At 54.1% G+C, this 27258-nt stretch overlaps 1 protein-coding gene across 1 annotated transcript in view; it reads left to right on the top strand.

Moving 5' to 3' along the window:
• The window catches only part of LOC125449751 (atrial natriuretic peptide receptor 1-like), a 45925-nt gene extending 22939 nt beyond the window's left edge, over positions 1-22986 (top strand). The window contains exons 13-22 of the mRNA XM_048525626.2: positions 622-781; positions 3381-3533; positions 5636-5807; positions 8713-8859; positions 10556-10679; positions 11392-11460; positions 12928-13102; positions 14733-14831; positions 16683-16774; positions 19431-22986. Of these exons, the coding sequence (XP_048381583.2) occupies positions 622-781; positions 3381-3533; positions 5636-5807; positions 8713-8859; positions 10556-10679; positions 11392-11460; positions 12928-13102; positions 14733-14831; positions 16683-16774; positions 19431-19493 (1254 nt within the window). The 3' untranslated portion in view covers positions 19494-22986. The remainder of the gene's footprint in view (positions 1-621; positions 782-3380; positions 3534-5635; positions 5808-8712; positions 8860-10555; positions 10680-11391; positions 11461-12927; positions 13103-14732; positions 14832-16682; positions 16775-19430) is intronic.
• The last annotated feature ends 4272 nt before the right edge of the window (positions 22987-27258 follow it).

Below are 27258 nucleotides of genomic sequence, written 5' to 3'. Positions count from 1 at the left end.
CATTAAAGGAGATGTGTGAGAGGGAGACTGGGAATTCCACATCTCAGGCAGCAGAGGATGCAGGTGGAGCGCTGACAATGCACAGGAGCCTAAAGCCAGCAGAGATCGCGGAGAGTCGGAGATTTATCAGCGAGGAGGAGGTGACGGGGATGGAGAATGGGGCCTCAGCGGGGCAAAGTCTGAGGCTCTGGAGCGGCGATGCTAAATTGCCCCACTGAGACCAGGGATGTGCTGGCTTAGGTGGGTGAGCCATGGGAAGTGCAGGGTTGGCTATAAGGGGATGGGTCTGGGTGGGATTCTCCAAGGGGCAGTGTGGACTTGTTGGGCTGAAGCGCCAGTTTCCACACTATAGGGAATCTAATCTAAACTAATAGGATATCATGGAGGGGCAGGATTGGGTGGAATGCTCTTTGGAGGGCTGGTGTGGACTTGATGGGCTGAATGGCCTGCGTCCGCACCACAGGGATCCTGTGACCCTGGAGAGAAGGATGTGAATGTTCAATTAAGGACTTGAATGCTAGCATTGGGAAAGGTCTCTTCTAGACTTAGCAGCACACCCCAGCCTGCTCCAGTCCTCTCCACACACCCGATCCCTGAACTCCCTCCGTTCTGTCTCTCCAGGGAATGGCTTTTTTGCACAACAGCGTCATTGGTTGCCACGGAAACCTCAAATCCTCCAACTGTGTGGTTGACAGTCGGTTTGTTCTGAAGATCACAGATTATGGTCTGGCCAGCCTCCGATCAACTGCAGAATCACGCAACCAGGGTCTGATGTATGCAAGTGCGTCACTGAGTGATCAGGTCACCATTACACAGTGCGGTTACATGGGCAAGGCCACGGGGGTGGGAGGGTGTTATTCCAAGCCCCCTCCCCACCCGGCCATCGGCAACACTCGAAATGCATTCAACACCATCAAGCCAAGGCGCAAGCGGGCATTCGCATTCCGCAAGGAAATTCAGGGGAGGTTCTTTACCCAGAGAGCAGGGAGAATGGGGACTCACTTCCATACCGTAGTGAGAGTCAGTGTGTGTGTGTGTGGGACCCCGTACCCCAGTGTGAGTCTGTGTGTGTGTGTGTGTGTGTGTGTGTGTGTGTGTGTGTGTGTGTGTGTGTGTGTGTGACCCCGTACCCCAGTGTGAGTCTGTGTGTGTGTGGACCCTATACACCAGTGTGAGTCAGTGTGTGTGTGTGGGACCCCGTAACCCACTTGAGTCAGTGTGTGAGTGTGTGTGTTGGACCCCGTACCCCAGTGTGAGTCAGTGTGTGTGTGTGGGGCCCTGTACCCCAGTGTGAGTCAGTGTGTGTGGGATCCCGTACCCCAGTGTGAGTCAGTGTGTGTGTGGGACCCTGTACCCCAGTGTGAGTCAGTGTGTGTGGGATCCCGTACCCCAGTGTGAGTCAGTGTGTGTGTGGGACCCCGTACCCCAGTGTGAGTCAGCGTGTGTGTGTGGGACCCCCTACCCCAGTGTGAGTCAGTGTATGTGTGTGGGACCCTGTACCCCAGTGAGACTCAGTGTGTGTGTGGGACCCTGTAGCCCAGTGTGAGTCAGTGTGTGTGTGTGGGATCCTGTAGCCCAGTGTGAGTCAGTGTGTGTGTGGGACCCCTGTACCCCAGTGAGAGTCAGTGTGTGTGTGGGACCCCGTATTCCAGTGTGAGTCAGTGTGTGTGTGGGACCCCGTAACTCAGTGTGAGTCAGTGTGTGTGTGTGTGGACCCTATACCCCAGTGTGAATCAGTGTGTGTGTGTGAGACCCCGTATCCCAGTGTGAGTCAGTGTGTGTGTGGGATCTCGTACCCCAGTGTGAGTCAGTGTGTGTGTGTGGGACCCCGTACCCCCGTGTGCGTCAGTGTGTGTGTGTGGGATCCCGTACCCCAGTGTGAGTCAGTGTGTGTGTGGGACCCCGTACCCCAGTGTGCGTCAGTGTGTGTGTGTGGGATCCCGTACCCCAGTGTGAGTCAGTGTGTGTGTGGGATCCCGTACCCCAGTGTGAGTCAGTGTGTGTGTGTGAGGCCCTGTACCCCAGTGTGAGTCAGTGTGTGTGTGGGACCCTGTACCCCAGTGTGAGTCAGTGTGTGTCGGTGTGTGTGTGGGACCCTGTACCCCAGTGTGAGTCAGTGTGTGTGTGTGGGACCCCGTACCCCAGTGTGAGTCAGTGTGTGTGTGGGACCCTGTCCCCAGTGTGAGTCAGTGTGTGTGTGAGACCCCGTACCCCAGTGAGAGTCAGTGTGTGTGTGTGGGACCCTGTACCCCAGTGTCAGTCAGTGTGTGTGTGGGATCCCGTACCCCAGTGTGAGTCAGTGTGTGTGTGTGTGGGATCCCATACCCCAGTGTGAGTCAGTGTGTGAGTGTGGGACCCCGTACCCCAATGTGAGTGTGTGTGTGTGTGGGACCCCGTGCCCCAGTGTGAGTCAGTGTGTGAGTGGGACCCCGTACCCCAGTGTGAGTCAGTGTGTGAGTGGGACCCCTACCCCAGTGTGAGTCAGTGTGTGTGTGGGATCCCGTACCCCAGTGTGAGTCAGTGTGTGTGTGTGTGGGATCCCGTGCCCCAGTGTGAGTCAGTGTGTGTGTGGGACCCCGTACCCCAGTGTGAGTCAGTGTGTGTGTGGGACCCCGTGCCCCAGTGTGAGTCAGTGTGTGTGTGGGACCCCGTGCCCCAGTGTGAGTCAGTGTGTGTGTGGGACCCCGTACCCCAGTGTGAGTCAGTGTGTGTGTGGGATCCCGTACCCCAGTGTGAGTCAGTGTGTGTATGTGTGGGACCCGATCCCCAATGTGTGTGTGTGTGTGTGTGTGTGTGTGTGTGTGTGTGTGTGTGTGTGTGTGTGAGAGAGAGAGTCTGTGTGTGTGTGTGTGTGTGTGTGTGTGTGTGTGTGTGTGGGATCCCGTATCCCAGTGTGAGTCAGTGTGTGTGTGTGGGATCCCATACCCCAGTGTGAGTCAGTGTGTGTGTGTGTGGTACCCGATACCCCAGTGTGTGTGTGTGTGTGTGTGTGTGTGTGTGTGTGTGTGTGTGTGTGTGTGTGTGTGTGTGTGTGTGTGTGTGTGTGTGTGTGTGTGTGGGATCCCGTACCCCAGTGTGAGTCAGTGTGAGTGTGTGGGACCTCGTACCCCAGTGTGAGTCAGTGTGTGAGTGACCCTGAATCCCAGTGTGACTCAGTGTGTGTATGGGATCCCGTACCCCAGTGTGAGTCAGTGTGTGTGACCCTGAATCCCAGTGTGAGTCAGTGTCTGAGTGACCCCGAATCCCAGTGTGAGTCAGCGTAAGCAGGACTAGATGAATTAGTGGAGAGGTTTGGGAATCCCGGTTAAACGTAATCTCCCCCTCCTGGCACAGAGCTGACAGATGCCGTTTTTGAGTTAAGTGGCTGTTTCTTGTGATAGAGAAACTCTGGACTGCACCCGAAATCCTAAGGATGGAGAGTCCATCGACAAGCACTCAGAAAGGGGATGTGTACAGCTTTGGGATCATCCTGCAGGAGGTAGCACTGCGTAATGGCCCCTTCTACATCGAGGGACGTGACCCCAGTCCCAAAGGTAAGGCCAGTGTTAGTGTGTGTTACCTACAGAAGAACTGCGTTGGGGAACGGTGGGCATGGCTGCCAAATGGACCAAACAGAAAAGCCTATTCCCGCTCAGGTGGCTGTGTCCACTACTGTGGGAAAGAGGCTGGCAATGCTGAAATGAGGTCTGTAATTTCTCTTGGTGGGGTCTTGCTGTGTATGCTCTGACAGCCCTGTACAGAGTGCCGGTACAACATTGGCTGCACAGCCCCATGTGCCGATGAGGGGCGGAAGGGTCTGCATGTGCCTGAAATCCTTATCATCCCCTCTGCAGGCCAGGGATTGAGCGCATCATCTGACTACCATCTACCAGATGCAGGAACGCACTGCCCTCCTTCCCTCTGGAATGGTGGGCACGATGGAAGCTCAGACAGAGCTGGCAATAAATGTGGGACACGGGAACTCCAGGAATTAAGCCACTGTGTGTCCTTCCTACTACAGTTCGGATCATCTCCAGGCATTTCGAGAAATCAGTTGCTGTTCATTGCCATCTTCAGAGAGTTATAATGGGTGCTGCTCTGATCAGCAACCATCAGGCCCACCTTGAGGAATTGTGAGTCTGACCATGACCGTGAATCCATTGTCGATTGTTGGAAAATCCCATCTGGTTCTCTAAGGTCCTTTAGGGAAGGAAACTACTATCCTTACCTGGTCTGGGTCTACATGTGACTCCAGACCCACAGCAATGTGGTTGACTCGTAACTGCCCTCTGGGCAATTAGGGATGGGCAATAAATGCTGCCTGGTCAGCAACGCCCTCATCCTGTGAATGGTTTTTTTTAAAGATCCTGAATCCACCCTGTATCATTTAAAATGTCAACATACATCTTGAGTCCAAGTCAGAAACAACAGGACCTGACGTTACACAGAAATTCGATGTCCACAGGAGGAAAAGTGAGCCTTTCACGGCACATTGAGATGACTGTTCGATAATTTTGTGTTTCACAGATTATAGATTATAAATGAACTGAGCCAGAAATTATTTTCCTACTTCCTTTACTCTCACATTCCCACATTCAGCAACTTCAACCTTTACAGATTCAGTATGGTCCCACACACACACTGACTCACACTGGGGTACGGGATCCCACACACACACACTGACTCACACTGGGATATGGGGTCCCACACAAACTGACTCACACTGGGGTACGGGGTCCCACACACACACTGACTCACACTGGGGTACGGAGTCCACACACACACTGACTCACACTAGGGTACAGGGTCCCACACACACACTGACTCACACTAGGGTACGGGGTCCCACACACACATACTGACTCACACTGGGGTACGGAGTCCCACATACACACTGACTCTCACTGGGGTACAGGGTCCCACACACACACTGACTCACACTGGGTTACGGGGTCCCACACACACATACTGACTCTCACTGGGTTACGGGGTCCCACACACACACACTGACTCACGCTGGGGTACAGGGTCCCACACACACACTGACTCACACTGGGATACAGGGTCCCACACACACACTGACTCACACTGGGGTACAGGGTCCCACACACACTGACTCACACTGGGGTACAGGGTCCCACACACACACTGACTCTCACCGGGATACAGGGTCCCACACACACACTGACTCTCACTGGGTTACGGGATCCCACACACACACTGACTCTCACCGGGATACAGGGTCCCACACACACACACTGACTCTCACTGGGTTACGGGATCCCACACACACACTGACTCTCACTGGGATACAGGGTCCCACACACACACACTGACTCTCACTGGGTTACGGGATTCCACACACACACTGACTCTCACTGGGATACAGGGTCCCACACCCACACACTGGCTCTCACTGGGTTACGGGATCCCACACACACACTGACTCTCACTGGGTTATGGGGTCACACACACACACACTCATACTGGGGTACAGGGTCTCTCGCACACACACACACGCTCACACACTCTCGCGCACACACACATACACACACACACACACACACACACACACACACACACACACACACACACACACACACACACACACACACTCACTCTGATTAATGATCAGTTTCTGATTTGTCTCCCTCAGAGATTGTGGAGAATGTGGTGCGTATCCAGAGGCCCCACTTTCGGCCCACCGCACGTGCATGCGGTCAGGGGGTGGAGGAGCTGAGCACCCTGATGCAACGATGCTGGGCTGAAGATGCGCTCGAGAGACCCGACTTCAACCAGATCAAGATCCTGCTCCGCAAATTCAACAGGTAGGCTGCAGGACCCAAGGGTGAGAAACCCTGCCTGACCCATCTGTCCCAAATAGTCCCCCCAACAGCTTGGCTCTGGCTGGAGAAAGTGGTCACTACTATAGCTGCCAGAGGATTCACTGTCACCCGGAATCACCGTGGTTGTTGTTTTCCCCAAGGGCTTGGCTATTAAAGTGTCTGTTCTTGGAGGGGACGATGTGGGAGGGTCAGTGCTGAGGGAGCGGGTACTATCATAGGATCAGCGCCAAGGAAGCGGGCGCTTTCGGAGGGTCAGTGCTAAGGGAGTGGGCACTGTCATAGGGTCAGTGCTGAGGAAGCGGGCGCTGTCGGAGGTCAGTGCTGGGGAGCGGACACTGTTGGAGGGTCAGTGCTGAGGTAGCGGGTGCTGTCGGAGGTCAGTGCTGGGGAGCGGACACTGTTTGAGGGTTAGTGCTAAGGGAGTGGACACCGTAGGAGGGTCAGCACTGAGGTAGCGGGTACTGTCAGAGGGTCAGTGCTGAGGGAGCTGGCACTGTTGGAGGGCCAGCGCTGAGGGAGCGCCGCACTGTCAGAGGGAAGATGTGAAAGGTCACCAAGACAACATTGGAAAAAGAGCTTATGGAGCTCGATTCCAATATTATTTTCTGGTGAAAGGTGAGGAAATAACCAGATGATCTGTTCATTGTGAGGTTGCTGGGTTTGAAAGGTTTGATTAGATTAGATTCCCTACAGTGTGAAAACAGGCCCTTTGGCCCAACAAGTCCACACTGCCCCTTGAGGCATCCCAGCCAGACCCATTCCCAAATAACCCACACACCCCTGAACACTACGGGCAATTTAGCATGGCCAATCCACCTAACCTGCACATCTTTGGATTGTGGGAGGAAACCGGAGCACCCGGAGGAAACCCACGCAGACACGGGGAGATATGCAAACTCCACACAGACAGTTACCCGAGGCTGGAATCGAACCCAGGTCCCTGGCGCTGTGAGGCTGCAGTGCGAACCACTGAGCCACCGTGCCACTCTTGTTGTGTGCACATGGTGGTTTCAATGCAGCATCAGCGGGCCGTATGGCCTGTTTTGGCACTGGGGGGATTCTGTGATCTCGTATGATTCTAAGTTGGCTGTTGATTCCCTTACAAAGTGCAGTAAATATATCTCAAAATGATTTCATTGGCTGCAATGGGTTTGACAATTTTCTTAGGATGAGACAGGCACTATTGAAATGCAAATTTGTTCTCTCCTGCTGAATTTAAATTGCTGGTGTCTGGCCCTCGCCAGTCTGTTCATGGAAATCATCAAACAATGTAGACATTGTCTTGCCCTCTGATTATTAAATACTGGTCGAGTGGTTCTCTGCTTTAAGGATAAGATTCCTCCTAGCCAGTGACTAAAACTCAATTTGCTTCTTTGAGTGTCGGAGATGACTTAAGGTGCCTGTTTAATGTGGATGGCTGGTCTCAGTGAAAGTTTATTCCACCTTGCAGTTAATCAGCAGCTGGCTGATTCCAGCAGCCTGTCAGATGCAGCAGTTTGTGAACTGCTCTTTCTGAGGCAGCTCTCAGCTCAAACCAGGCGAGGTGGCACTAAACGTGAGATCCACTCCTCCCAGCTGTGTGTGTCAGACAGACAGCCAGGAAGACCACACACCCAGTCACACCCACTTAAACCCACTCTCATAACACACACATTGGCGCGTGCACTCTCACGCATACACAAATACACACTCACTTTTTACACACACACACACATCACCCCCTCCGGTTACCCTCTGTGTGTCCAAATATCCCACTGAGTGCATTGAACATTGTTCTGGACTAGCCCCAGAGCCTGTGGGTCCACCTTTTTAATCTTTCCAGTATTTGCACCCATCCCCCATTCTCCCCAGCATTACCTTCAGTACACGAGGTGGAAGGGTCATGTTGGGGCTGTACAGGACATTGGTGAGGCCACTTTTGGAATAGTGTGTTCAGTTCTGGTCTCCCTGCTATAGGATGGATTTTGAGAAACTTGAAAGGGTTCAGAAAAGATTTACGAGGATATTGCGAGGGTTGGAGGGTTTGAGCTACAGGGAGAGGCTGAATAGGCTGGGGCTATTTTCCCCAGAGCAGTGGAGGCTGAGGGGGGTGACCTTATAGAGGTTTATAACATCATGAGGGGCAGGGAGAGGGTGAATAGACAAGGTCATTTCCCCAGGGTAGAGGAGTCCAAAATCTTTCCCTGGGATCGATGAGAGGAGAAAGGTTTAAAAGGGACCTGAGGGGTAACTATTTCACACAGAGGGTGGTGCATGCATGGAACGAGCTGCCAGAGGAAGTGGTGGCGCCTGGTACAGTTACAGCATTTAAAAGGCATCTGGGTGGGTACGTGAATAGAAAATGTTTAGAGGGATATGGGCCATATACTGGCAAATGGGACTAGATTAATTCTGGATATCTGGGTCAGCAGGGATGAGTTGGACCAAAAGGTCTGTTTCTGCACTGTGCATCTCTATGGCTGTATGACTTAGGTATCTTTACTTGGGAATCCCATCACCAACATAACCACCCACCCCGGCACAGTCTCCACCTTTTGGGAAATATTCCCACTTGGGGCCAATGCGAATGGTCCCCTGTGCCTCCTCCTTCGTTTCCTACTGTTCCCAGCTCACTGAGTTTCCTGATAATCTGAACTCCTCAACAGATGTGACAGATATTTGGAGAAGTACATGGATAGGAAAGGTTTGGAGGCATATGGGCCAGGAGCAGGGCAGGTGGGACTAGCTTAGTTTGGCATTATGGGTCGTCATGGACTGGTTGGGCCGAAGGGCCTGTTTTCATGGTGTAGGACTGTATGACCCTCCGCCATCCCCTTCTGCAAGGTCATTGTGTGATACAGTCAGCATCTCTCTGGTGAGTGGCTTTCCATCCTGTCTGGTTCCTCAGGGAGAACAGCTCCAACATTCTGGACAACCTGCTGTCGAGGATGGAGCAGTACGCCAACAATCTGGAGGAGCTGGTGGAGGACCGAACACAGGCCTACCTGGAAGAGAAGGGGAAAGCCGAAGCCCTGCTCTACCAGATCCTGCCGCAGTAAGTACCTTCGGCCCATCTACTGTGTTGTTCACTCTTGGGACACAAAAGCTGCTCACTTCCCTGGAGCATGCCTATAGCATCCCCAAAGGCCTATGGATACCACTGAGACGGTGGCTCACTGGTTAGCACTGCAGCCTCACAGCGCCAGGGACCCGGGTTTGATTCCACCCTCGGGAGACTGTCTGTGTGGAGTTTGCACATTCTCCTCGTGTCTGCGTGGGTTTCCTCTGGGTGCTCCGGTTTCCTCCCACAGTCCAAGTGTTGGATTGGAATAGAATCCCTACAGAGTGGAAACAGGCTCTTTGGGCCAACAAGTCCCCAATGACTCTCAGAGCATCCCACCCAGACCCATCCCTCTATAACCCACCTAATCTACACATCCCTGGGCACTACGGGGCAATTTAGCATGGCCAATCCACCGTAGCCTGCACATCTTTGGACTGTGGGAGGAAACCCACGCAGACACAGGGAGAACATACAAACTCCACACAGACAGTCGCCTGTGGGTGGGATCAAACCCGGGTCCCCGGAACCGTGAGGCAGCAATGCTAACCAGTGAGCCACATAGTGTTGTACAGGATGTTGGTGAGGCCTCTTCTGGTCTCCCAGTTATAGAGAGGACATTATTAAACTGGAGATTTGCCAGGGATGGGAGGGTTTGAGTTATAAGGAGAGCCTGGTTAAGTTGGGGTTTTGGAGCGTGAGAGGTGACTCTTCTGGAGGTTTATAGATAAGGTGAACGGCAGGTGTATTTTCCCTTGGGCGATAAGAGTTCAAAACGAGGGGGCATGTTTTTAAGGTGAGAGAAGAGAGATTTATAAAAGACACGAGGGCTAAAATTTCTTTTCACAGGGAGTGGTTCGCATGTGGAATGAACTACCTGAGGGAGTGGTGGGTGTGGGTACAGTTACAGCGTTTAAAGGAGATTTGGATAAGTACAGGAACAGGAAGGGTTTGGAGGGATACAGGCCAGGAGCAGGCAGGTGGGACTATTTTGGTTTGGGATTATGGGTCGGCACGCACGGGTTGGGCCGAAGGGTTGTTTCTGTGCTGTATGACTGTGACTTTCAATGCAGGTTAGGGTGGCTTGTTCATGTTTAAATTGCCTGTAGTGACCAGAGATGTGCAGGCTAGGTGGGTTAGCCATTAGGTTATGGGGAAGGGAGAGGGTGTGGGTCTGAGTGGGACACTCCTTCGGACGGTCAGCACAGACTGGATGGGCCGAATGGCCTGAATCTGCACTGTCAGGATCCGATGATACTACACTCTGAGAGACTTGCTGGGGCTATTTCAGAGGGCCAGGGGTCCCAAATCAGCCCAGACCAGGTAAGGACAGCAGATTTCACCTCCCTGTCAGTGAACGAGATGGGTTTTCTTTCAATGATTGTTAATTCCAGATTTTATTCACGTTTCGATTTAATTTAAATGCTGCCAGCTTCCCCGGGTGGGCAGATTAGACCACACGTTTCCTAATGCCCTCACTGGTTTACTGGCACAGTGTTACATTCTCACCCTGTGTGTCCCTGTCCCCCACCCAGGGACCCAGCTCCAGGATTGGGACCCAGCAAAACTGAGACTGTTCCAGGAGGTGGGCGCAGGGGGGATAGAGTGTGGTTCAGCGGGGAGTTGGTGGGGGAGGGGTGGTGGTGTTACTGTGGTCACACAGCCTGATGGCCGTGTCTGTCATTCCCAGCTCGGTGGCTGAGCAGCTGAAGAGGGGGGAGACGGTCCAGGCTGAGGCCTTCGACAGCGTCACCATCTATTTCAGCGACATTGTAGGTTTCACAGCACTGTCAGCGGAGAGCACGCCGATGCAGGTACCCCACGGGTGGGGGGGTGTGGCAGGTACTATCAACCCTGACACCGTGTCCTCCCCACGTCAAATGCACTAACCCTGAGTCTCTCCCCCACTCACCCTGAGTTTCCGCCCACCCTGGGGCTATAACCCCTCCCCCTCCCTCCACCCTGGGGCTCTAACCCCACACTCTGTTCCCTTCCCCCTACCCCCAGGGCTCTAACCCCACACGCTGACCCCCTCCCACCATCCCGGGGCTCAAACCCACACACAGTCTGCCTGTCCCCCACCCTGGGGCTCTAACCCCACACCCTGTCCCCCTCCCCCATCCCGGGGCTCAAACTCCACACACGGTCTGCCTGTCTCCCACCCTGGGGCTCTAACCCCACACCCTGCCCCCCCCCCATCCCAGGGCTCTAACCCATACCCTGTCCGCCTGTCCCCCATCCTGGGGCTCTAACCCCACACCCTGAAACCCTCCCCCCACTGCCAGGGCTATAACCCCACACCCTGTCCCCCTCCTCCAACCACCCACCCCCAGGGCTCTACCCTAAATCCTGACCCTCCTTTTGAACTGCCCTGGGACAGATCCTCCCTGCCCCCATCCATGCTCTACCTCCTACCCCTGGGGACCCTGCGCACCCAAACCCACGATTTCCCTCCTTTATCTCACCTCGAATGGGTCATGTTCTGGCTGCCAACCTGCCAGTAAACTCTTCTCTGATTGGCCGCAGGTAGTGACCTTGCTCAACGATCTCTATACCTGTTTTGATGCCATCATTGACAACTTTGATGTTTATAAGGTAAACCCAACCTCCCCCCCACCACAGCAGTCTCACCCAACCCTATACCCACAACCCCTACGCAGCAGCCCCACCCAACCCTATCCCTACCCTCCCAGCAGTCCCACCCAACCCTATCCCCAACCCCCACCCAGCAGTCTCACCCAACCCTATACCCACACCTCCCCCGGCAGTCCCACCCAACCCTATCCCCAACCCCCCCAGCAGACTCACCCAACCCTATCCCCAAGCCCCACCCAGCAGTCTCACCCAACCCTATACCCACACCCCCTACCCAGCAGCCCCACCCAACCCTATCCCTACCCTCCCAGCAGTCCCACCCAACCCTATCCCTACCGCCCCCAGCAGTCTCACCCAACCCTATACCCACACCTCCCCCGGCAGTCCCACCCAACCCTATCCCCAACCCCCCCAGCAGACTCACCCAACACTATCCCCAACCCCCACCCAGCAGTCTCACCCAACCCTATACCCACACCCCCTACCCAGCAGTCTCACCCAACCCTATCCCCACCCCCCACCCAGCAATCACCCAACCCTATCCCCACCACCCCCCACTGATCAGCCATATCTCCCTCATCATCTCGCTCCTCCCTCTCACTTCTACTCTCTCCCTCATTATCTCTCTCCTCTTTCTGCCTCCCACTGTCTGTCTCCTTCACTCTCTTCCGTCACTCACTCTCACTCTCCTCCTCTCTCTGTCTTTACCTCACTCTCTCTCTCTCCGTCACATAATGTCTCACTCTACTCCTCTCTGTCTCTCTCTTTCTCACTCTGTCACTCACTCTCTCCCTCATTGTCTTTCTCCTCTCTCTCTGCCTCCCTCGCTCTCTCCTTCTCTCCACCTCTCACTCTGTCTCACTCTACTCCGTTCTGTCTCTCTCAATCTCTCTCCATATCTCTCATTCTCTCCCCCAATCTCTTTCTCTCTCCTTCTCCATCACTCACTCTATTCGTCTGTCTCTCCTTCTCTCTTTCTTTCTCTCTCACTCTCTCCTTTCCTGAGGCTTTCCCTCAATCTCTCTCCCTTTTGGGATGAGACGGAGAGTCTACCTTCTCTCTCTCTCTATTCACCCACTCACTCCTTCCTCTCACCCTCCCTCCCTCTCTCTCTGATTATGAATCCCTACATACTCACTGTCTCCCTCTTTCCCTCCGTCTCTCTTACCCCCTCTCATTCTCTCTGTCTGTTACCCCTTCATTCTCCCTCTCTCTTACCCCTTCTCATTCTCCCTCTCACTTACCCTCCCTCTTTCTCTCCCCACTCCCACCCTGTCTCTTTCCCCACCCTCCCTCCCCCAACCCACCCTCTCTCCACCCCCATCCTCTCTCTCCCTTCCTTCCCCACTCTCTCCCCCCCCCACCCTCTCTCCCCTCCCCTCCACCCTCTCCCTGCCCCCCCCCCCCCACCCCGGGCTGGGTGTGATGGGGAGTGCCTCCCTGCCTCTCTCTGTTGTTGGGTTGCAGGTGGAGACGATTGGAGATGCCTATATGGTGGTGTCTGGCCTTCCAGAGCGGAACGGGAAGCTACACGCCCGGGAGGTGGCTCGGATGTCCCTCGCTCTCCTTGCTGCTGTCAAAACCTTCAAAACCCGGCACCGGCCTGACCAGCAGCTCAGGCTCAGGATTGGGATCCACACGGGTAAGGGGCATCCTGAAGGGTATGGTGGGGCATTCACTCCAGGGAGCTGGCACCACAGCAAGGATCAGACAGAGGGATCAGCTGGAATGGGGTCAACGGGAACTTTCAAAAAGTAGGCCCAGGTGGTCGAATGAATGCCTGGAAAACTGAAATCTCTTGCAGGGATACGGCGGGGGGGGGGAGATGTTGGGGGGGGTTGGTGTGGGGAGGTGGTGTTGGGGGTGATGATACTAGATACAGCTTCCACAGAGCCAGGGAAGAGGTGGGTTAATGGCTTAACCGTTGGACAGACAGATGTGGAAAATTCTTCATTTTGTGCTGAAGACAGCCTAGCAACAGCCTCTGAACTTAAGTTGGTTGCTTATGTACATGGCGGCATGGTGGCTCAGTGTTTAGCACTGCTGTCTCTCAGCGCCAGGATTTCATTCCAGCTTCGGGCAACTGTCTGTGTGGAGTTTGCATATTCTCCCTGTGTCTGCGTGAAATTCCTCCGGATGCTCCAGTTACTTCCAACAGTCCAGAGGTGTGCAGGTTAGGGTGGATTGGCCCTGTTAAATTGCCCATCGTATCTATGGATGTGCAGGCTAGGTGGGTTAGCCATGGAAAAGGCAGGGTTACAGGGATAGGATCTGGATGGGTTGGTCTTCAGAGGGTCAGTGACAACTAGATGGGCCAAATGGTCTGCTTTCACAATTTAGGGATTCGATGATACTACAATTGTTGGGCCTAAGCACACTACATCATTATCTCCCTCCCAGCATGGAGCCCTGTGCCTCATTGGGCAGGACATGAGGATGGGATCCCTTACAGCCTGTTTCAGAACATAAGACCATTCAGCCCTTCTGATCTGATCCATCATTCAATCAGATTGTAGCTTGTACAAGGCCTCTCCTGGAGCACTGTGCCCCGTTCTGGTCGCCCGGTTATGGGAAGGATATTATTAAACTGGAGAAAGTTCAGAAGAGATTTACCAGGATGTTGCTGGGTATGGAAGGTTTGAGTTATAAAGAAGGGCTGGGACTTATTTCGCTGGAGCGTGGGAGGTTAAGAGATGATCTTATAAAAGTTCATAAAACTGTGGGAGGTACCAATAGATGTGGCAGGTGTCTTTTTCCTGGGATAGGGGATTTCAAGAATGCGGGGGTCACATTTTCAAGGTGAGAGGAGAGAGATTTAACAAAGACATGAGGGGCAATTTTTTGACACAGAGGGTGGTTCATGTGTGTGAATGAACTTCCTGAGGGAGCGGTGGATGTGGCTGCAGTTACTTGAAGAAGGCATTTGGAGAAGTAGATGGATAGGAAAGGTTTGGAGGGATATGATCCCAGAACAGGCAGGTGGGACTAGTTTATTTTGGGTTTACCATCCACTGACTTCATTCATCGTCAGAAACTGCGAGATTTCTGTGTTGAGCCTGCTCAATGTCAGGGTTTCCAGAGACACACCTCCCTCGAACTGAGAAAATCCTTCCTCGCTTCCGTCCCATTGTTTATCCTGAGAGGAGGGCCCAGGTTTTGGGTGGACCAGGCACATGGCCCACCGGCACCGTGTCTCAGCCCAGAGCAGTGTGTGTAGGTTCAGAGTCGCTTTGCTTGTCAGTAGGTGAATGCCCCCCTTTTTGTTCACACAGGGCCTGTGTGCGCTGGTGTGGTCGGCTTAAAGATGCCTAGGTACTGCCTGTTTGGGGACACGGTAAACACAGCGTCCCGCATGGAGTCCAATGGTGAAGGTACGGCTGGTAGTCTGCTCGTTCTCACTGCCTCGTTTCTCAGGAGTGACATCCTGCATTTCTCCAGCCGCCCAGATCATCCCCAACACAGGCCAACTTCAGCTTTACGACAGTGCCCCACTCCCTCAGCCCTGACCCTCCGACAGTGCCCACTGTCTCAGCCTTGACCCTCTGACTGTGCCCACTCCCTCAGCACTGACCCTGTCACGGTACCCACTCCCCCAGCACTGATCCTCCAACAGTGCCCACTGCCTCAGCACTGACCCTCCGACAGTGCCCACTCCCTCAGCACTGACCCTCCAACAGTGTGGCACTCCCTCAGCACTGACCCTCCGAGAGTGTCCGCTCCCTCAGCACTGACCCTCCGAGAGTGTCCGCTCCCTCAGCACTGACCCTCCAACCGTGCCCACTCCCTCAACGCTGACCCTCTGACAGTGCCCGTTCCCTCAGCGCTGACCCTCCGACAGTGCCAACTCCCTCAGCACTGACCCTCCGACAGTGTGGCGCTCTCTCAGCACCTATCCTCTGACAGTGTGGCGCTCCCTCAGCACTGAGCCTCCGACAGTGCCCACTCCCTCAGCACTGACACTCCGACAGTGCCCGCACCCTCAGCGCTGACCCTCCAACAGTGCCCGCTCCCTTAGCACAGACCCTCCGACAGTGCCTGCTCCCTCAGCACTGACCGTCTGACAATGCCCACTCCCTCAGCCCTCACCCTCGACAGCGCCTGCTCCCTCAGCACTGACCCTCCGACACTGCCCGCTCCCTCAGCCCTGACCCTCTGACAGCGCACGCTCCCCTCAGCACTGACCCTCTGACACTGCCCACTCCCTCAGCACTGACCATCCGACAGTGCCCGCTCCCGCAGTGCTGACCCTCCGACAACGCCCGCTCCCTCAGCGCTGACATTCCGACAGTGCCCGCTCCCTGAACACTGACCCTCCGACAATGCCTGCTCCCTCAGCACTGACCCTCCGACAGTGCCCGCTCCCTGAACACTGACCCTCCGACAGTGCCCGCTCCCTGAACACTGACCCTCCGACAATGCCCGCTCCCTCAGCGCTGACCCTCCGACAGTGCCCGCACCCTCAGTGCTGACCCTCCGACAGCGCCCGCTCCCTCAGCACTGACCCTCCAACAGTGCCCGCTCTCTCAGTGCTGACCCTCTGACAGTGTGGGCTTCCTCAGCACTGACCCTCCGACTGTGCCCACTCCCTCAGTGCTGACCCTGCGACAGTGCCCACTCCCTCAGCACTGACACTCTCACAGTGCCCGCTCCCTCAGGGCCCGCTCCCTGAGCACTGACCCTCCAACAGTACCCACTCCCTCCGTGCTGACCCTCCAACAGTACCCACTCCCTCTGTGCTGACCCTCCAACAGTGCCCATTCTCTCAGTGCTGACCCTCCGACAGTGCCCACTCCCTCAGCACTGACCCTCTCACAGTGCCTGCTCCCTCAGGACCCGCTCTCAGAGCACTGACCCTCCGATGGTGTACAGTCCAGTGATTTTGTTTCTCCAGATCTCGAGTGTAATTTTGGGAAATGGGTCTGGAATTATTAACCTTGTGCCTGGGAATGACTGTGCCACCCATTTTGTTGTGAGCAGGTGAGGGACACACTGCGTTCAAGATGTGAGTCCCACCTCCTGCCATACCTGTGAGACTTCAATGGGGTGTGAGAGGACAGTGCCTCTGAGTGATAAGGAAACCGAGGAGGTCTGGGGTAACTGTCTGATGGGGAGGGAAGCGGGGACCCTCAGTGTTTTAGCAGCATTACATGGGAAGTTAGGGTGAGACGCAGTCCCAGAGGGAGACAGTCACGTTCACTCTGCCTTTATCTTTCTCCTTGTAGCCTTGAAGATCCACATGTCTGCAGCTACAAAGGCTGTGCTGGAGGAGTTCAGCTGCTTCGAGCTAGATTTACGAGGAGATATAGAATTGAAGGTAAACAGTGGCAGGAGAACATCCTGGTTCCACACAGGCCTGAGGTGTGCCTCGTCAGCAGGCAGTATTGTCCCTGATCCCCATCGGGGTACACTGTGACAAGTGTCTGTATCCGATACACCCTGCTGCCCACGGGGTACCCTATAACCAGCGTCTGTATCCCATACACCCTGCTCCCCACGGGGTACCCTATAACCAGTGTCTGTATCCCAAACACCCTGCTCCCCACGGGGTACCCTATAACCAGTGTCTGTATCCCATACACCCTGCTCCCCACGGGGTACCCTATAACCAGTGTCTGTATCCCATACACAATGCTCCCCACGGGGTACCCTATAACCAGTGCCTGTATCCCATACACCCTGCTCCCCACGGGGTACCCTATAACCAGTGTCTGTATCCCATACACCCTGCTCCCCACGGGGTACCCTATAACCAGTGTCTGTATCCCATACACTCTTCTGCCCACGGGGTACCCTATAACCAGTGTCTGTATCCCATACACCCTGCTCCCCACGGGGTACCCTATAACCAGTGTCTGTATCCCATACACCCTGCTCCCCACGGGGTACCCTATAACCAGTGTCTGTATCCCATACACCCTGCTCCCCACGGGGTACCCTATAACCAGTGTCTGTATCCCATACACCCTGCTCCCCACGGGGTACCCTATAACCAGTGTCTGTATCCCATACACCCTGCTCCCCACGGGGTACCCTATAACCAATGTCTGTATCCCATACACCCTGCTCCCCACGGGGTACCCTATAACCAGTGTCTGTATCCCATACACCTTGCTCCCCACGGGGTACCCTATAACCAGTGTCTGTATCCCATACACCCTGCTCCCCACGGGGTACCCTATAACCAGTGTCTGTATCCCATACACCCTGCTGCCCACGGGGTACCCTATAACCAGTGTCTGTATCCCATACACCCTGCTCCCCACGGGGTACCCTATAACCAGTGTCTGTATCCCATACACCCTGCTCCCCACGGGGTACCCTATAACCAGTGTCTGTATCCCATACACCCTGCTCCCCACGGGGTACCCTATAACCAGTGTCTGTATCCCATACACCCTGCTCCCCACGGGGTACCCTATAACCAGTGTCTGTATCCCATACACCCTGCTCCCCACGGGGTACCCTACAACCAGCGTCTGTATCCCATACACCCTGCTCCCCACGGGGTACCCTATAACCAGTGTCTGTATCCCATACACCCTGCTCCCCACGGGGTACCCTATAACCAGTGTCTGTATCCCATACACTCTGCTCCCCACGGGGTACCCTATAACCAGTGTCTGTATCCCATACACTCTGCTCCCCACGGGGTACCCTATAACCAGTGTCTGTATCCCATACACCCTGCTCCCCACGGGGTACCCTACAACCAGTGTCTGTATCCCATACACCCTGCTCCCCACGGGGTACCCTATAACCAGTGTCTGTATCCCATACACCCTGCTCCCCACGGGGTACCCTATAACCAGTGTCTGTATCCCATACACCCTGCTCCCCACGGGGTACCCTATAACCAGTGTCTGTATCCCATACACCCTGCTCCCCACGGGGTACCCTATAACCAGTGTCTGTATCCCATACACCCTGCTCCCCACGGGGTACCCTATAACCAGTGTCTGTATCCCATACACCCTGCTCCCCACGGGGTACCCTATAACCAGTGTCTGTATCCCATACACCCTGCTCCCCACGGGGTACCCTATAACCAGTGTCTGTATCCCATACACCCTGCTCCCCACGGGGTACCCTATAACCAGTGTCTGTATCCCATACACCCTGCTCCCCACGGGGTACCCTATAACCAGTGTCTGTATCCCATACACCCTGCTCCCCACGGGGTACCCTATAACCAGTGTCTGTATCCCATACACCCTGCTCCCCACGGGGTACCCTATAACCAGTGTCTGTATCCCATACACCCTGCTCCCCACGGGGTACCCTATAACCAGTGTCTGTATCCCATACACCCTGCTCCCCACGGGGTACCCTATAACCAGTGTCTGTATCCCATACACTCTGCTCCTCAACCCTGGGTACCCCTCCATCAAACACTCCCGGGACAGGGACAGCACGGAGTTAGATACAGAGTAAAGCTCCCTCTACTCTCCCCCTATCAAATGCTCCCAGGATGTGGACAGCACGGGTTTCGATACAGGGTAAAGCTACCTATACACTGTGCCCCACCCCCCATCAAACACTCCCATGGACAGGATGTAGTTAAATACAGAGTAAAGCGCCGTCTGCACTGTCCCCCCATCAAACATTCCCAGGGACAAGGACAGCATGGGGTTAGATACAGAGTAAAGCTCCCTGTACCTGTCAGACTGGCGCTCAGCAGATTCTCTGACTTGGTATCTGTGGTTGTGTGTGAGAGGAGAGCAGGACATTAACTGCTGCCCAGTCTGCTTCTTCAGCTGGAGGGTGCGGATGCTGGGCTGCTGGCATCCTGCGACACAGGCTGTATGGAAAGGCTGTGGGGAGACTGAGTGTCCCAGCTCAGAGTGGCACTGTGTCCCTCTCACAGAAACATCTTCCAAACACACGCACAGGCTGCTATTTGAATTGTGGTTGGAGGGAAGCACGATGCTGGGGAAGCTGTGTGTCTCACACCATGCCCACTTGTCTTCCAGGGTAAAGGCAAGATGAGGACCTACTGGCTCCTGGGGGAACGCCCCATCAGCACTCACGGTTGATATCCCAGTGCGATCCTTCCCATCCGTGGAACTGCCGGGCACAGCAGTAACTGCACCCACCCCCTGAACCCCATCAGCCTCCTGCTTCCTGTCCGTACACAGCAGCATCTCTCCACCTCTGGCATATTGGGATGTCTCTGTCCGGAGTGTGGGGGAGCACAGTGTCCAGACTCTGCTGCTTCTGCCCATTGACTGGGATCACAGGGAGAATCTCCCGCTCCCTTTCAACTCGATCACACCTCTGCCTTTGCTGTGTTCTCAGTTGAGACTGTTGTCCTGTATTGCTGAGAGGCCTGTGATTTTATAACCAGCTCTTCATTGATGTTAAAACCCAGAATGTGTCACCGATACTCATCAGCTGACACATCTCGCTCTCTCCCTGTCTCTCTCTCTCTCCCCCCGGTCTCTCTCTCTCTCTCTGTCTCTCCCCCTCTTTCTCTCCCTGTCTGTCTCTCTCTCTGTCTCTCCCCCTCTCTCTCTCCCTGTCTCTGTCTCTGTCTCTCTCTCTCTCTCTCTCTGTCTCTCCCCCTCTTTCTCTCCCTGTCTCTCTCTCTCTCTGTCTCTCCCCCTCTCTCTCTCCCTGTCTCTCTCTCTCCCTGTCTCTCCCTCTCTCTCTCCCTGTCTCTCTCTGTCTCTCTCTCTCTCTCCGCCTGTCCCTCTCTCTGTCTGTCTCTCCCCATCTCTCTTTCTCTCTCCCTGTCTCTCTCCCTCTCCGTCTCTCCCCCTCTCTCTCTCCCGGTCTCTATCTCTCATGTACACATGTGACCCCATTGTATCTTGTCTCCATTTCCATGCTTACAAATCCCTCTCATTTCTGTCCCTCCCCAAACTGTATCCCACCTTCCACTCTATCGCCTTATCTGTTTGTCTATCACTCACGCATTGTCTTCCCTGTCCCTCCCTCTGTCCCCTTCCACTATCTCCCACGATGCCCCCCTTTCCCTGTCTCCCACAATTCCCACCCTTTCCCTGTCTCCCACAATTCCCCCCACCTTTTCCCTGTTTCCCACAATTCCCCCCCACTTTTCCCTATCTCCCACGATGCCCCCGTTCCCCTATCTCCCATAATTCCCCCCCTTTTCCCTGTCTCCCACAATTCCCCCCACTTTTCCCTGTCTCCCACAATTCTCCCCCTTTCCCTGTCTCCCACGATGGTACCCCCTGCCCCGTCCTGTCTCCCACGATGGCTCCCCCATTCCCTGCTCCCACAATGGCCCTCCCATTCCCCATCTCCCTCAATGCCCCCCATTCCATGTCTCCCACGATGTCCTCCCCTTTCCCTGCCTCCCTCAATGCCCCCCCTTTCCCTGTCTCCCTCGATGCTCCCCGTTCCCCATCTCCCATGATCCCCCTCTGTTCCCCATCTCACACAAATACCCCGTTTCCCATCTCACACAATTGCTCCCCCATTCCCTGTCTGCCACGATTGCTGCCCCTTTCCTTGTCTCCCTCGATGACCCCCATTCCGCGTCTCCGTCAATGCTCCCCCATTCCCCATCTCCCTTGATGCCCCCCATTCCCCATCCCCCTTGATGCCCCCCCCCCCATTCCGTGTCTCCCTCGATGCCCATTGTAGTGGTTGTAATGAGGTCAGCCTGTTGTATCTGAATCCCATACACCCTTTTCCAGGAGCTCCCTGATTGAGGCTGTTAGTCTGGTCCAACTAGGGAGCCCTGGCTGACAGATAAGAACAGGAGTGTCAGAGATGCTGACCTGCTGGTCGCTGACTGTGTTAGGGGCAGTACGATGGTCAATGACCGTTCATGTGTAAATAAAAGGTGACCTGCTGATGGCATATTGGCCTCTGGAGTTATTTCAGCCCCCACTTCCTGTCCCCCTCTCGACATGACCCATTTTGTAAGTGGGTCACTCACTGTCCCTCTCTCACTGACTCCATTTCCTGTCTGCCACTCCACAGCCTCATACTCCTCTCTGTGTTTCTGTCACTCACTCACTGGGCTCTGTCTTTTTGTCCCTCTCTCACCCTCCTGCACTATACACATCTCCCTATCTCTCTCTCTCTGTCTCTCTTTCTCTGCAATTTGTATTTTTGAGTGACCTGTGACCTGTTTGATGGAAGGTTCCAAGTTAGTGGCATTTGATTCCTGCAGACTATTCCAGTCGTGAGGTTTTGCCAATGGGCCAGTGACTAGTATAACCTGCTACCTGACAGTGACTATGTTCGACTGGCTTGGAAACGTCCGCAGGCCAGGCAAGGCACTATGCGAATGAAAGCCCTTCTCGCCCAGCCTTTGCCCTCAGCCTTACCAGCTTGCACTGGCTCACTGCCACATCACTGTCTTCACCTCGACTGTTCTTGGGAGGTCTGGGGGTGGCATGTGTCACCTGTTTGTGTGGCAAAGGGGTGGGGGCTGGGGAGACAAGGTGAGCCAGAGCGTAAAGGGAAGGTTGTTATGTGACACCTGAGGGAAACATGAGCTTCGACCCTGTAGTGATCGGGACCAGCGTACCCTCGTTCAGTACGACAACCTTTGATTGAGGTTGTCAGCCTGGACCAATTGGCTGAGCAATACAACCAGGCGATTGGAATCTCCTCAGCCCGGGGGGCCTGATTCTGAGCTGGCTGGCCACAGTGTACCAGTAAATAAAGGGTGACTTGGTGATGGGATAGCAGCCTCTGTGCTGTTATTTCAGATCCCCTTCTGATAGCTCGAATAGACACGCTGTGTCCTGGGAGGGTATAACAGATAGTATCGGATCCATGTTAACGACAATGATGAGTTTGGATGCATTAAACAGAAGGAAGCATATTCACCACTTTCCAAAGCTGTATTCTGATTGTTTCCGCCTGAGTTCGCAGATGGAGAAACATCAGCTTCTTATCAGCACACTAGTTGCTTTCCAGCAATGCCTACACACCAATGGATCCATCAGATTCTACAGCACAGAAACAGATCCTTCGGCCCAACCAGTCCATGCTAGACATAATCCCAAACTAAACTAGCCCCACCTGCTTGCTCCTGGCCCATATCCCTTCAACCCTTTCTTATTCACGTACTTATCCAAATATTTTTTAAACGCTGTAACGGTACCCACATCCACCACTTCCTCAGGAACCCCATTCCACACACAAGCAATTCTTTGTGTAAAAAAAGTCTGCCCCCCCATGCCTTTTTTTAAAAACCTTTTTCCTCTCACCTTAAAAATATGCCATCTGAGTCTTGGACTCCCCCACCCTGCCATTCCCCTTATCTATACCCCTTATGATTTTATACACCTCTACAAGGTCACCTGTCAAACAACGACACCAGTGAAAGAGGTCCCAGCCTATCCAACATCTTGTACGCCAGAGCTGCCATTCTAATCAATATCCTGGTAAATCTCTTGTGAGCCCTCTCCAGCTCAATAATGTAGCCTCCCTGTTACAGGGAGGACAGCTATGGTACGGAGCTGGAGCAACACAGCTGGTCTGGCAGCACCAGTGCAGCAGGAAACTCGAGTCCTGATGAACGGTCAAAACAGTGACCTCCCTGCTCCCCTGCTACTGCCTGACCTGTGTTCCTCCAGCTCCACACTGTGTTATTCCCGCTCCCCTGCTGCTGCCTGACCTGTGTTCCTCCAGCTCCACACTGTGTTATTCCCACTCCCCTGCTACTGCCTGACCTGTGTTCCTCCAGCTCCACACTGTGTTATTCCCGCTCCCCTGCTGCTGCCTGACCTGTGTTCCTCCAGCTCCACACTGTGTTATTCCCGCTCCCCTGCTACTGCCTGACCTGTGTTCCTCCAGCTCCACACTGTGTTATTCCCGCTCCCCTGCTACTGCCTGACGTGCTTTGTTCCTCCAGCTCCACACTGTGTTATTCCCACTCCCCTGCTGCTGCCTGACCTGTGTTCCTCCAGCTCCACACTGTGTTATTCCCGCTCCCCTGCTACTGTCTGACGTGCTTTGTTCCTCCAGCTCCACACTGTGTTATTCCCACTCCCCTGCTGCTGCCTGACCTGTGTTCCTCCAGCTCCACACTGTGTTATTCCCACTCCCCTGCTACTGCCTGACCTGTGTTCCTCCAGCTCCACACTGTGTTATTCCCACTCCGCTGCTACTGCCTGACCTGTGTTCCTCCAGCTCCACACTGTGTTATTCCCACTCCCCTGCTACTGCCTGACCTGTGTTCCTCCAGCTCCACACTGTGTTATTCCCACTCCCCTGCTACTGCCTGACGTGCTGTGTTCCTCCAGCTCCACACTGTGTTATTCCCGCTCCCCTGCTACTGCCTGACCTGTGTTCCTCCAGCTCCACACTGTGTTATTCCCACTCCCCTGCTACTGCCTGACCTGTGTTCCTCCAGCTCTACACTGTGTTATTCCCACTCCCCTGCTACTGCCTGACGTGCTGTGTTCCTCCAGATCTACACTGTGTTATTCCCACTCCCCTGCTGCTGCCTGACCTGCTGTGTTCCTCCAGCTCCACACTGTGTTATTCCTGCTCCCCTGCTACTGCCTGACGTGCTGTGTTCCTCCAGCTCCACACTGTGTTATTCCCACTCCCCTGCTACTACCTGACGTGCTGTGTTCCTCCAGCTCCACACTGTGTTATTCCCACTCCCCTGCTACTGCCTGACCTGTGTTCCTCCAGCTCCACACTGTGTTATTCCCACTCCCCTGCTACTGCCTGACCTGTGTTCCTCCAGCTCCACACTGTGTTATTCCCACTCCCCTGCTACTGCCTGACCTGCTTTGTTCCTCCAGCTCCACACTGTGTTATTCCCACTCCCCTGCTACTGCCTGACCTGTGTTCCTCCAGCTCCACACTGTGTTATTCCCACTCCCCTGCTGCTGCCTGACCTGTGTTCCTCCAGCTCCACACTGTGTTATTCCCACTCCCCTGCTACTGCCTGACCTGTGTTCCTCCAGATCTACACTGTGTTATTCCCACTCCCCTGCTGCTGCCTGACCTGCTTTGTTCCTCCAGCTCCACACTGTGTTATTCCCACTCCCCTGCTGCTGCCTGATGTGCTGTGTTCCTCCAGCTCCACACTGTTATTCCCGCTCCAGCTCCACACTGTGTTAACTCTGACTCCAGCATCTGCAGTTCTTGCTGTCTCCGAGACCAGAACCGCACACAGTGCTCCAGAAGAGGTCTCACCAATGTCCTGTATGAGCTCAACGTGACGTCCCAACTGTTATACTCAAACTCATAGAGTTCTGAAGGCACACACCCCTTTGTGAGAAAGAGCTGTATTTTATGTTTAAAAGTTCATAATTGGCCCACATCATCCTTTCCACATCCACCTGGTGACGTCCCCTCAGGATCTTCAGACCAATGGAGGGGGGTGGGGTCTCATAGAGACTTATACAATGCTAACAGGCCTGGGCAGGGAGGATGTTCCCCAATGGTGGGTGTGTCCAGAACCAGGGGTCACAGTCTGAGGATTTGGGGTATACAATTTAGGGCGGAGAAGAGGATACATTTCTTCACCCAGAGAGTGATGAGCCTGTGGAAGTCACTACCACAGGAGGTAGTTGATGCCAAAACATTGAATGTATTCAAGAGGGACCCAGATATAGCACTTGGGGCAAATGGGATCAAAGGTTAAGGGGAGCAAGCAGGACTAGGCTATTGAGTTGGACAATCAGCCATGATCATGACGAATGGCAGAGCAGGATTGAAGGGCTGAATGGCCTCCTCCAGCTCCTATCTTCAATGTTTCAACCCAGTGACCAGTCATTTAGTCTTGCAACCATTAGTGGGTACAAGCTTAGCCTGTCTCATAAGATAACCCTCTTATTCCCAGCTAATACCCTTCTTAGAACAGCTTCCAGATCAAAGGATGTTTACAGCCCTCCTTAAATAAGGAGACCTATACAGTACCATTACGTTCCAATACACCACACAAATACCAAGTAATAACCACATCCAACAAGAGAGAATCTAACCAGTGCCCTGAGCTTTGCTTGGCGTTATCATCGCTGACTCCCCTACTGTCAATGTCCTTTGGGTTACCAATAACCAGAAACTGACTGGATTTCCCATATAAATAGTGGCTATAAGAGCAGGTCAGAGGCTGGGAATCCTGCAGCAAGTAACTCCTGTCCTGACTCTCCCAAAGCCTGTCCCACCATCGACAAGGCAGGAGGGTGATAGAACACTCCCCACTTGCCCTGGATGGGGGCAGCTCCAACAACACTTGAGAAGGTCAAAGCCATCCGGGGACAAAGCAACCCACTTAATAGGCACCAGCATTCACTCCCTCCACCACTGACGCTCAGTAACAGCAGCGTGTACCATCTACAAGATGCACCACAGCGACTCACCAAGGCTCCTTAGGCAGCATCTTCCAAACGTTAGATCACTGAGACGGACAAGGGGCAGCAGACACATGGGAACACCACCCCCTCTAGGTTCTCCTCCAAGCCACTCACCGTCCTGACTTGGAAATATATCGCCGTTCCTTCAGTGTTGCTGGGTCACAATCCTGGATTTCCCTCCCTGAGGGCATTGTGGGCCAACCACAGCAGGAGGACTACAGTGGTTCAAGGAGGCAGCTCACCCCCACTTTCTTAAGGGGGCAACTAGGGACGGGTAAGAAATGCTGGCCAAGGCAGTGACGCCCACGTCCCAGAAATGAATAGAAAAGGAAGGTCACCCCTTACTAAACAGGAAAGCAGACATAAATGTGACCTGTCCAACCTTTCTACATGACACAACCTGTCTATCTGAGGTGTTGTTGGTAAACCTCCAAACTGCTACAGTGGGATATTGACACTAACTGGTCTAAATGGCTGTGTGTTTTGTGCATTTCTACGTTGTCTGATGAACTGTGGCCCAGCTCTGACTCAAAGCAGTGCCTTCTGTTTTGATTGGAACTTGTTGCTGGGAGCAGGTGGAGGGAGTATGTCAGAAGCAGCCCTTAGATGGCGGCTGAAGCCTTGCTGCCTGTGATCAATTTGGCATGGCTTTCTGACTGGCAGCTCTGTTCCTCGTAGGCTGTGCTGCTCCAAGTGAGTGACACTAATTTGCCTTGCACTGCACAGTTAAATCACAGCATTTCTGTTGTTGCTGAGCTGATTCAGAATGGATTCTGGATGGATAGAGACAGCCCGCATTTGAATACAAGCGCAAGGGAGCTGCCAAACACTCCCCCTCCTAAAGGGAGGTCCCAACAGCTCCAGTCTCTGGTTACAGATCAGGCAAACACGAGTGGCAATGGAATCACAGCCCTGATGCCCAACCCAGATCCTCGCCCTTCGGCCCTACTCATCTGTGCCAGCCAGATATCCTACGTTAATCCAGTCCCATTTGCCAGCATTTGGCCCATATCCCTCTAAATCCTTCCTATTCATGTCCCCATCCAGCTGCCTTTTAAATGCTGTAACTGTACCAGCCCCCACTACTTCCTCTGGCAGCTCTTTCCATACACGCACCACCCTCTGTGTGAAAAAGTTGCCCCTCAGGTCCTTTTTAAATCTTCATCTTCTCACCTTAACCTACTCCCTTCTAGTTTCAGACAGCCCCTTCCCTGGTGGGAAAAGACCACGGCTATTCACCCTATCCATGCTCCTCGTGATTTTATAAACTTCAATAAGGTAACCCCTCAGCGTCCAACCCTCCAGGGAAAATAGCTCCAGCCTAAACCCTCCCACATCCTCCAGCCTCTCCCTACACCTCAAACCCTCCCACATCCTTCAGCCTCTCCCTACAGCTCAAACCCTCCAACATCCTTCAGCCTCACCCTCCACCTCAAACCCTCCCACATCCTTCAGCCTCTCCCTACACCTCAAACCCTCCTACATCCTCCAGCCTCTC

The sequence above is a fragment of the Stegostoma tigrinum genome, chromosome 47 (assembly GCF_030684315.1).
Source record: "Stegostoma tigrinum isolate sSteTig4 chromosome 47, sSteTig4.hap1, whole genome shotgun sequence".
NCBI lineage: Eukaryota > Metazoa > Chordata > Chondrichthyes > Orectolobiformes > Stegostomatidae > Stegostoma > Stegostoma tigrinum.
This window is presented reverse-complemented; position numbering and strand designations above follow the sequence as displayed.